The 12424-nt window shown below is 39.3% G+C and overlaps 1 protein-coding gene across 1 annotated transcript in view; it reads left to right on the top strand.

Annotated features, from left to right (window-relative positions):
- Positions 1-12424, top strand: part of PCLO (piccolo presynaptic cytomatrix protein) — a 381008-nt gene that overhangs the window by 187569 nt on the left and 181015 nt on the right. Inside the window, exons 5-6 of the mRNA XM_004381474.2 lie at positions 4294-9358; positions 9720-11731. Of these exons, the coding sequence (XP_004381531.1) occupies positions 4294-9358; positions 9720-11731 (7077 nt within the window). The remainder of the gene's footprint in view (positions 1-4293; positions 9359-9719; positions 11732-12424) is intronic.

Raw genomic sequence — 12424 nt, 5'->3', positions numbered from 1 at the left:
ATGTTTATTCATATTTAAGAATTTCAGAGGTCATTCTAAATTACAATTTACATGTAAAAAGTGAGAGGAATAATAAATAGCACCAACTCCTACTTATCTATTCAAATGAGAATGATGCATAAATAAAAGTCAGCAATATTTACACGTGCGTATGTATGTGTGTGTGTGAGTAAAACATATATTTTAGAAAGAACTATATGAATCTATTCATTTCATTAAACCTTAACATGTTACTTAGTAGCTTCATAGTCTTCTTTTAAATAAGTACACAACCACTCATTTTTTAACTAACTGAGAGAAAACTCCCAATCTTTTACCCCTGGAGATACAGAAATTTAGGAGAAAGTGAGCCCAATTATGCCACTCTCACATGAATCCTCTGATTAAATTTCTCTATATTTACAGCACTCCAGACACCATTTAAAGATTGAATAATTAGAGTAAACAAGACCCTACTTTCTTACACGCTGTGTTTTACATTCTTCTCTGTTTCAGCCATTCTCTTATTTGGTCCAATTACTGACTTCTTAGAAAACATTGTTAATAAAGCAACGGTGTGTGGTGTTAAATTTGTATAAAGCAATTAAGTTGCCTGGGTACTATTGTACTAATACTGTCACCGAGATATCTCACAAAGGAGAGTGGATAGCCACAGGAAGGAAGGGAAGGAAGGAGGGAGGGAGGAAGTAAGAAAGAGGCCCAGCTAATCAACGCCTCAGTATGTGGATCTCTGTAAAGGGAGAACAATTTTTTTTTTTTTTTAATTTTAGCGGCAACAAATAGTGAGAAGATGAATGTGTAGGCGCCTTAAATCAAAGAGGCAAAGGGCCTGGTTAGCATGTCATCTGAAGGTTACAAGCTAACAGTGTAATGAAGAGACAGAAGGACACTTACCCCTGCTGGTGGACTTTACACCTAAGCTAATAAGTGTAAGAAAAATTAACATTTTGAGTTTTTTCAATATAGCATAGTGAAATAAATACTTGAGCCACTGTTCCTTCTGAACAATTCAGCCAAATGTCCTTTAGTCAGCTTACCTAATTTCCTTATTAACCACTCCAAACATTTTTTCTGGACCCACCAGCCTGCAGAACAAAATCTTTGCAGGCTTACTGCTTCATAATATGGAAGAGGAAGAATCATTTAGGAAAGAAATCATCACAGCATCACCATAGGTTGAATCCTATGGTGAGTATGGAGAGAGGAGATCAGGAAATGAGTGGTAGGAGGGAGAAGTGGGTAGAATATAACTGTGAAGAGATCAAAAATACGAACATGTAGAGAAAAGGAGGATAAGAGGGTTGTAGGGTAGGTATTTTGATATTTATGTTTATTAGTCTTCTGTCAAATGTTTCTTAATTTCCTTTGTTACATTATATATGTCTGGCCCTAATCTTTGCTAAAATGTCAGTAGAACTTTCAAATTCCATTGTATAAAACTATAATTTCTCTTTTATTATACTCAGTGAATTGTTGCATATAATAATAGTTACATTTCCTACACATATATGTAGTTATATTACATTGTTAGGGTTTTTTTTTAACTATAATTTTTTAAGATAATATTTTATTGTGTTTTTGATGAATGTTTACACAGCAAATTAGGTTCCCGTTTGATAATTTGTCTACAAATTATTCAGTGACATTAGTTGGGTTTTTCACAATGAGTAAATATTCTCTTTAATTGCATTCTGGTTGTTCTGTTACATTTTTATGTTTTATAATATATGCAGATGCAAAATAAAGAATGCCAATGAGGCTCTCAAAATTTTATTATGAAAAATCATTTTCTTGACCTCTTTTTCACAAGAAGTTCAGGTATCCTGCCCCCTGTGGTGATGGTGTTTACTATGATTTAGTGACAGGTAAATGGGGATTCTGTAATGAAAAGCAGACAGGGAAGGATATAGAAAGCATATTGGACTCAATAAATGTATTCTGGCATTACCTGGGTATGTGAAGAGATAGGAATGACCCTTCACACTGTCCACAAAGGTTTTATTTGAAGGCTACTTTACCTGTTCTTGTCTCTCCGATGTGTAGTTCTTAAGGGAAAGCAGTCAAAATGAGCTGGGTACTCATCAGTCATGCTACCATAGTCTCACAACTGCAGATAAATAATCCTGTTCTGGAAATACATCCAACGTGGCCCAGGACAGTTAATTCTTGGTAAACCAAAGAGTAGGCATTGCTTTCCGCACTAAAGTGGGTAAGACTATATCGGATGGTCTTTTGAAATTGAGCCATGTTGTGAATTCAGTAAAAGCATTTTACTCTGTAATGTACTCTTAGAATATCTTTAACCATAAGAATAAAGATATTATCTTAGTTTCTTAGTGATGTTATAACAGAAATAACACAAGTGGGTGGCTTTAAAGAAGTGAAATTTATTTTCTTACAGTAAGAAGCTAGAAATCAGAATTCAGGACACCGACTCTAGGGGAAGGCTCTCTCTCTATAGGTTCTAGGGGAAGATCCCTGTCCCCTTCAGTGTCTGTAGACTGGAGTTCCTTGTTTCCTTGACAATTCTCATGTGGCATCTATTCCCCTTCCCCCCTGTTTGAGTTTGCTTGTCACTGCTCTATGCTGTTCCTTATAACCCAGAAGTGATTAGGTTTAGGGCATACCCTACACTGATAAATGGCCTCATTAACATAACAAATAAAACCCTATTCCCAATCAGATTACATCCACAGATATAGGGGTTAGGATCCCAACACATATTTTGTAGTGACATAATTCAATCCATAACATATATATTGAAATGAATATCAGGTCAACAGCATTTATATTCAAGAACCCTGTAGCTAAAAAAAAGAAAAAGAAAACAAAGGAGAAGAAGAAAAGAAAAAAGAAGAAGGAAAAAACCACACTTTTTTTTTGCATGTTTGTTGTGCAACCTGGCATCAGTTGAATTGGGCTATAGGAGGTCAAAGGAGCCTATATCCACACACCTACTGAAATGCTGAGATAGTTCAAGATACAGACTTAGTGAAATCAAAGTGGCCTCCTAAGCCAGGGTCAGATATAGTGTCTCCTGGTGCAGCTCTTCCTTTGGTCCCTTCATTCCATAAGGCTGGAGGGCTATTGTGGTACTCTCCTCTCAACATGGACTCTAATTAGATCAGTTGGGTTTTATTTTGCTCTGCACCATAGGCATTTTTAATGTAGACTTATGCAAACAATCTCTATTTACCATTTTCATTTAAGATTTCTGATTCTTGAACCAAAATGGTTGCCATGGCCTCATCATAGCCTAAAGAAATCAGAAAGGTCAAGGCCATGGTGTGCCTACTGAGCCCTCTGCTGTGTCCTGACCTAGCACCCTGAAAACCCATGATTCCACTCATGAAAAGTTAGTTTAGTTATTGTACTGCTTGAAGAGAGCTGGCTTTTAAATAATGTGAAGATAAACAAGTCACCAAGCATTTTGAAAATCAGAAGACATTTGTAAGTGATGTTTGTGAAACACCTTTGAGGTAGAATGCTGAAAATAAGATCAATAAACAGCTCTACAAAACAATAGCTATATTTTTCTCTTCAGCTGAAGTGAGGAGTCAGACCAATTATTGCATAATTTTTTTTTAAAGTTTACAATTTCTAAACATTCATTCCAATGTTGTAGGATTGCTATAGGATAATAGTATTAACAATACCAATCATATATAGTATTTTAGAGCTTTCAAAGTGCCTTTGTAAAGCAGTGTCTTGTTTGAATCACTCAGAAATCCTTTGAGGTAGGTGGGGCATTTATCATTATGGCCATATTACCTGATCATTTTTGTTAAGAAAAATTTCCAACATCTCATTAACTTGTAGTCAGACACAAAGTCCATCCTCTGATTCTTTTTTTTTTTTTTGCACCCTCCCCCAATGGGCTTTATCTAACCATATAATCCAAAAGTATTACTCGTGGTAATGGCAGGATTTTCATTAAATTTTTTGATTCACAATTTGAACTCCATCCCAGAGTCGGTGTACTTAGAAAGATGATCATATTTTTGAAAGACAATGATATTTCAATGTAAAAGGGTAGAATATAAATGGAATAAAAATCAAATGTCATTGAAAATTAGCATTTAAATTAAACTTAGGTTAAATGAAAACTAACATTAATATATTTAAACTTTTTAGTTTTGTGCACATTCAAGTTTTTCTTTTAAATACTGATGTATGGTTGACAAAATTCCCATAATTATTTCTCATTTCTTAATAGTTATTTGGAAGTAATGGAAAGACCAAGTTATTAGTTTAACCATGTTAAGTTGTCCTGTATCTTTTCCTCTCTGCTAGGAAAAGGAAGATGACAAATCAGACACCTCAAGTTCTCAGCAGCCGAAAAGCCCCCAAGGTCTGAGTGACACAGGATATTCTTCTGATGGAATATCAAGTTCACTTGGTGAAATTCCAAGTCTTATTCCAAGTGATGAAAAGGATCTGTTCAAGGGCCTCAAAAAGGACTCTTTTTCACAAGAAAGCAGTCCTTCCAGTCCCTCTGATTTGGCTAAGTTAGAAAGTACTGTCCTGTCCATTTTGGAAGCTCAGTCTAGTACAGTTGTTGATGAAAAGTCAGAAAAGAAAACAGAACCCCAGGGAGTTTCTCCAGAGCAACCTAAAGACCAACAGAAAACTCAGACTGTTTCTGAAACACTGGAAATTACTATTTCAGAAAAGCCACTCAAGGAAAGTCAAGAAGAAAAGAAAGACACTTTTAAAAAAGATGGCCAACAAGGCATTCCCTCCAGAAAGGACTATAAAGAAAAGTTTGAGTTTGTCGATGCCATAGCTACAAGAAGACAACCTTATGATTCAGTTGAAGATAGCAGTGAAAGTGAAAACTCACCTGTTCCACAAAGAAAACGGAGAACTAGTGTTGGTTCATCGAGCAGTGATGAGTATAAACAGGAAGATAGTCAAGGATCAGGCGAAGAGGAGGACTTCATTCGAAAGCAAATCATAGAAATGAGTGCTGATGAAGATGCTTCAGGTTCTGAGGATGATGAGTTTATTAGGAACCAACTCAAAGAGATTAGCAGTAGTATAGAGAGCCAGAAGAAGGAAGAAATGAAAGGGAAAGGAAAAGCAACCGCAGGAAAACACAGGCGACTGACAAGAAAAAGTAGTGCAAGCTTTGATGATGATGCAGGGAGACGCCATTCATGGCATGATGAAGATGATGAGACGTATGATGACAGTCCTGAACTTAAATACAGAGAAACCAAAAGTCAAGAGAGTGAAGAACTTGCAGTTGCTGGAGGTGGAGGGCTACGTCGATTTAAAACAATTGAACTCAACAGCACTATAGCAGATCAGTATTCTGCAGAGTCATCACAGAAAAAAACGACTTTGTACTTTGATGAAGAGCCAGAATTAGAAATGGAAAGCCTGACAGACTCACCAGAAGATAGGTCCAGGGGGGAAGGATCTTCTAGTCTTCATGCTTCCAGCTTCACTCCTGGTACATCTCCTACATCAGTGTCATCACTTGACGAGGATAGCGACAGTAGCCCAAGTCACAAAAAAGGAGAGAGCAAACAGCAACGCAAAGCTCGGCACAGATCACATGGCCCTCTTCTACCTACTATTGAGGATTCTTCAGAGGAAGAAGAATTGAGAGAGGAAGAAGAATTATTAAAGGAGCAAGAAAAGCAGCGAGAGTTAGAACAGCAACAAAGAAAGAGTTCTAGTAAAAAATCAAAGAAAGATAAAGATGAACTTAGAGCTCAAAGACGGAGAGAAAGACCGAAGACACCACCCAGCAATCTCTCTCCCATTGAAGATGCTTCTCCAACAGAAGAATTACGTCAGGCCGCAGAAATGGAGGAGCTCCACCGATCTTCTTGTTCTGAATATTCACCTAGCATTGAATCAGAGCCAGAGGGTTTTGAAATAAGCCCAGAAAAAATAATAGAAGTACAAAAAGTTTATAAATTGCCCACAGCTGTGTCTTTATACTCCCCAACAGATGAGCAATCTATTATGCAGAAAGAAGATGGCCAAAAGGCATTAAAAAGTGCTGAGGAGATGTATGAAGAAATGATACATAAATCCCACAAATATAAAGCTTTTCCAGCTGCAAATGAACGAGATGAAGTGTTTGAAAAAGAGCCTTTGTATGGTGGGATGTTAATAGAGGATTATATTTATGAGTCGTTAGTAGAGGACACATACAATGGTTCAATAGATGGCAGTTTGCTAACAAGGGAAGAAGAAGAGAATGGATTTATGCAGCAGAAAGGGAGAGAGCACAAAATAAGACTTCCAGAACAGATTTATGAAGACTCTATGCAAAAAATTACAGAACTCCAGAAAGAGTTTTATGAGTTAGAAAGCTTACATTCTGTTATGCCTCAAGAAGATATTGTTTCAAGCTGTTATATCATCCCAGAGAGCCATGAGATAGTGGATCTTGGCAGTATGGTAACTTCTACCAGTGAAGAAAAAAAATTATTAGATGCTGATGCTGCCTATGAAGAACTCATGAAGAGGCAACAGATGCAGCTAACACCTGGATCCAGTCCAACCCAGCCCCCCATCAGGGATGATGTGACAGAGCCCACCATGGACCTTGATAGGGTGGCTGATGCGTCTTTGACATCAAGTATTCTCTCAAGTGCATCTCTTACAGATTCAACCAGCAGTGCAACCCTCTCTATTCCAGATGTTAAAATAACCCAACATTTTTCGGCAGAAGAAATTGAGGATGAATATGTAACTGATTATACAAGAGAACTTCAAGAAATAATAGCCCATGAATCACTGATTTTGACCTACTCTGAGCCCTCAGAAAGTGCTACATCTGTCCCACCATCTGACACACCTTCTCTCACATCATCTGTTTCTTCAGTTTGTACCACAGATAGCTCCTCGCCTATTACTACCCTCGATAGCATAACCACAGTTTATACAGAGCCAGTGGAAGTAGTAACTAAATTTGAAGGTTCTGAGGAAATGTCTTCACCAACTTATTTCCCAGGCAGCATTATTGACTATCCAGAAGAAATAAGTATATCATTAGACAGGGCTACCACACCAGATGGTAGGACTAGTGCTGATCATATTACAATTTCCTTATCTGATATGGCTTCTTCTATCATAGAATCTGTAGGAGCTAAACTTGAGGGACCTGTTGCTGACACTATTTCCACTGACTTATCTGTATCTGAAAAGGATCCAGTGAAGAAAACCAAGAAAGAAACTGGGAATGGAGTTATTCTGGAAGTTTTAGAAGCTTACAGAGATAAAAAGAAGGAATCTGAAGCTGAATTAACAAAAATTACCATATCTGAAACTGCGTTTGATCAACCACCTTCTTCCGTAAAAGCTATTCCAATGAAGGAGCAGGTTTCAACCACATGCTTTGTATCTGGAGAGGTCTTTGGCCAAGTAAAACCTGTGTCTCAGTTACCATCTGGCAGTCCTGTTTTCTCTCTTCCAACTAAAACTCGCCCATTCTTCCGTAGTTCTTCTTTGGACACATCAGCCCAACCTCCTCCCCCTCCTCCTCCTCCTCCTCCTCCCCCACCACTGCCTCCACCGACTTCACCTAAACCAACAATTTATCCTAAAAGAAAGATACCAGTTACAGTTTCACTGACTCCAGCTGCTACTGCTATCCCTCTGGTTGATGCTGTTGTTGCTGTAGAGACCCCAGCTATTCTGAAGAGTAATGGGTTACCTGTAACAAAGATATGTGCCCCTTCACCTCCTCCTGTTCCTCCTAAGCCATCTTCGATTCCATCTGGGCTTGTATTTACACACAGGCCTGAGCCAAGCAAACCTCCAATTGCCCCCAAACCAGTGGTTCCTCAGCTTCCAATAACTACACAAAAACCAACAGATACACCTCCCAAACCAAGCGCTTTATCTTTAACTTCAAGTATGACATTGAATTTAGTTACTTCAGCAGATTATAAATTGCCGTCCCCTACCTCCCCACTTTCCCCACACTCTAACAAGTCTTCACCAAGATTTTCCAAATCCCTCATGGAAACTTATGTGGTTATCACCTTGCCATCTGAACCTGGAACTCCAACAGATTCTTCAACTGGTCAAGCAATTACTAGTTGGCCCCTAGGATCACCCCCCAAAGATCTGGTTTCCATTGAACCAGTATTTTCTGTAGTTCCTCCTGTGACAGCTGCAGCAATTCCAAGTACTTTAGAGGAGAGCCTGTACATCTCAGGAGCTTTGGAGACATTTTCTGCTGTACCTGTCACAACAGTGTCTTCATTTCAACCAGCCCCAACTTCAGTTGCAAAATTTCTCACAACTGAAGTTCCCAAAGTTGAGGTTTCAGCAGCTAAAAGTACAGTGCCTAGTGTTGGTCCCAGCAGTGTCTCTATAACAGTTCCTCCAGAACATCTTGCTCTAGATACCCTACATTTAGAGAAGCATCAGTATAAGGAGAATGGAAAATTGCAACTTGTTGGTGATATCATTGATCTGCGTACAGTACCAAAAGCAGAAGTTAAAGTAACTGAAAAATGTATAGATCTTTCTGCTTCTACAATGGATGTTAAAAGGCAAACCACAATAAGTGATGTTTATGGGAGACAAATTAGTGCTGTGCAACCATCTATTATAAATCTTAGTGCAATCTCATCAGTAGTGACTCCAGTATCCCTGGCCACTGAAGCAGCGACAGTTGTCACATGCACTGCTAGTGCAAGTTACACCACAGGCACAGAAAGTTTTATGGGTGTAGAACCGACAATGACAACACCACTCCAACTAACTACATCAAAGTATGCTGAGCCCTCATACAGGATAACAAGTGGTCAAGCCTTTCCTACACTTAGGGAGGAAGCACCAATAAACTTATCCCTAAGTACTCCAGCACATGCAGTGACTCTGGCTATTACAAAACCTGTCACTGTACCTCCTGTTGGTGTTACAAATGGATGGACTGAGAGCACCACATCCCAGGGGATCACTGATGGGGAAGCAGTGGATCTCAGTACCACAAAGTCTCATAGAACTGTTGTAACAGTGGATGAATCTGCTTCAAATGCAGTGACCAAAATAATAGAAGATGATGAAAAACCTGTTGATCTGACTGCAGGAAGAAGAGCTGTGTGCTGTGATATGGTTTATAAGTTACCTTTTGGAAGGAGCTGCACAGCACAGCAACCTGCAACTACTCTTCCTGAGGATCGTTTTGGTTATAGGGATGACCACTATCAATATGATCGGTCAGGGCCTTATGGTTATAGAGGTATTGGGGGAATGAAATCTTCCATGTCTGACACTAATTTGGCAGAAGCTGGACATTTTTTCTATAAAAGTAAGAATGCTTTTGATTATTCTGGAGGAACTGATGCAGCAGTAGATCTAACTTCAGGGAGAGTTACTACAGGTCAGTATGATGTTGCAGCAGACTTATCCTTGAAATATCATTATGGTGTTCCCCATCTCATTTCAGGATGAAAATGTGGTCCCTTTTCCAATTTTGTTATTTTTTTCTCTTTCTTTGGATGTTTTGGCAACATTTTAGATTACATGTGCACTTTTGTTTTTTTCATTTTTTCATTTGTTCTTTCCAAAATCGCCTGCATGTGCCTGCATGTTCAACGTTGCTTTTATTCCACATCTAATTAGGTTAACCTGTGGATTTGCATGCAGCCCCATTCATTATGTTCATCAAGATGAGAGGGCTTTCAAACCCAAAAGCATCATTCATTCTGGGGACCGGACTATAACTCTGCCCTGTATTTCAGGTGAGGTAATGGATTATTCAAGCAAGACTACAGGTCCATATCCAGAAACACGACAAGTCATTTCAGGCATTGGGTTTAGCACCCCACAGTATTCCACAGCAAGAATGACTCCACCTCCTGGATCCCAGTATGGTGTTGGGAGTGTTTTGAAGTCATCTAATGGCGTTGTCTATTCTTCAGTAGCAACTCCAGTACCTTCTACATTTGCTATCACCACACAACCTGGCTCCATTTTTAGCACCACTGTGCGGGATTTGTCTGGTATACACATAGCTGATGGAGTGACTTCATTATCTGCCCTGCACCAGAGGCAGCCGATGCCTAGATCATATTTCCTAACAACAGGTGCATCTGAAACGGACATTGCAGTAACTGCTATTGATATCAATGCCAGTTTGCAAACCATTACTATGGAAACTTTTACAGCTGAGACAATAGACTCTGTTCCCACTTTAACCACAGCATCTGAAGTGTTTTCTGAAGTGGTGGAAGATGAAAGTGCTGTTTTAATTGTCCCTGAAGAAGATAAACAACAGCAGTTAGACTTGGAGCGTGAACTCTTGGAACTGGAGAAAATCAAGCAGCAGCGCTTTGCTGAGGAATTGGAGTGGGAACGCCAGGAAATTCAAAGGTTCCGAGAACAAGAAAAGATCATGGTTCAAAAAAAGCTGGAGGAGCTGCAGTCAATGAAGCAGCACCTTCTCTATCAGCAAGAAGAAGAGCGGCAAGCCCAGTTTATGATGAGGCAGGAGACATTGGCTCAGCAGCAGTTACAGCTTGAACAGATCCAACAGCTACAGCAACAGCTTCACCAACAGCTAGAGGAGCAAAAGATTCGCCAGATCTATCAGTATAACTATGACCCTTCTGGAACTGCCTCTCCACAAACCACTACAGAGCAGGCGATTTTGGAAGGTCAGTATGTTGCGCCAGAAGGTACTCAGTTTTGGGGGACTGAAGAGGCAACCACTACAGCTTCAGCTGTTGTGGCAATTGAAATACCACAAAGCCAAGGATGGTACACAGTTCAGTCTGATGGTGTTACTCAGTACATTGCCCCACCTGGCATCCTGACTACTGTTTCAGAAATACCTCTAACGGATGTTGTTGTGAAAGATGAAAAACAACCCAAAAAGCGAAGTTCTGGAGCTAAAGTCCGTGGACAGTATGATGAAATAGGAGAAAATATGGGAGACGATCCCCGAAGTTTTAAAAAGATAGTGGACAGTGGTGTACAAACTGATGATGAAGATGCAGCAGATAGGAGTTATGCAAGTAGGAGAAGGAGAACTAAAAAAAGTGTTGATACGAGTGTCCAAACTGATGATGAAGATCAGGATGAATGGGATATGCCTAGTAGGTCAAGGAGGAAATCTCGTGTAGGGAAATATGGTGACAGCACTACAGAGGTAGACAAGACCAAACCCCATTCCAAAGTCTCCAGCATAGCAGTTCAAACAGTAGCAGAGATATCTGTGCAAACTGAACCAGTCGGAACCATAAGAACACCTTCAATAAGGGCACGAGTGGATGCCAAGGTTGAAATAATTAAACATATTTCAGCACCTGAAAAGACTTACAAAGGGGGCAGCTTAGGATGTCAAACAGAAGCAGATTCAGACATACAAAGTCCTCAATATCTGAGTGCTACATCTCCACCCAAAGACAAGAAACGCCCAACACCTTTAGAGATTGGTTATTCATCCCACCTTCGGGCAGATTCTACCCTACAACTGGCTCCTTCCCCACCCAAATCTCCCAAAGTCCTTTATTCACCCATCTCACCACTTTCGCCAGGCAAAGCCTTAGAATCAGCCTTTATACCTTATGAAAAAACCCTCTCCGATGATATAAGTGCACAGAAAGTACTGCATCCAGATATGGCTGAAGTTCCCCCAGCAAGTCCTAAGGCAGCCAAGATGATGCAACGTTCTATGTCTGACCCCAAGCCTCTGAGTCCAACAGCAGATGAGAATTCCAGGACTCCTTTTCAGTATACTGAGGGCTACACGGTAAGAGTGATTCTCTTTTCGGTTAAAAGACAATGATGGGTTGATGTTAACCTGTTTGCAGATTTTAGGGGGGCAATAAAGCTCCTGGTACCTTAGAAACCTAATACTAAATTTCAGTGATGACTGCTTCTTTAGAAATTTGGGTAAAAATTTGCATGTAATGCATCACTTAAAATTACCCACAAAAGAAAACATTATATAGTTGCAAAATGAAGAAGAAATTTATTATTTGATGAGTTAATAAGATTGAAAGTTTTGTTCTAATATTGAAATATCCCTAGTACGTGTTGAAGACTGTGATTTCAGTGAATTTAATTCATCTTCATAGTCAAATATGATGGAATAAACATTGAACATAAATAGAGAAGGCGAAGGATGGCCATAAACTTAGACCCATGGCTATTAGAATGCCAGAGCTGGTAGAGTGTTTAGAGATCATCTTGTCAGTCACTAGTATGTTTTCATAAAAATGCTTAGAACAAACTTGGTCAATAGAGAGCAGGCAGACGAAAGTATAATGCAATCATCGTAGTTCATCCATACTTATTTTGCTTCTGACAACTTTATTATTCTGACCTAAGTAAGCCTTATTCCTAGTGCTTAAATATTCTTATTTTTGTTTATCAACTTGTTTAGTTACTCATTGTCTGAATGAGGAAAATTTAGTATTGAATGGAGGGGAAAATAGGAATG

This window comes from Trichechus manatus, unplaced genomic scaffold (genome assembly GCF_000243295.1).
Source record: "Trichechus manatus latirostris isolate Lorelei unplaced genomic scaffold, TriManLat1.0 scaffold00085, whole genome shotgun sequence".
NCBI lineage: Eukaryota > Metazoa > Chordata > Mammalia > Sirenia > Trichechidae > Trichechus > Trichechus manatus.
Note: the sequence above shows the minus strand (reverse complement) of the source record. Positions and strands in the feature narration are given on the sequence as shown.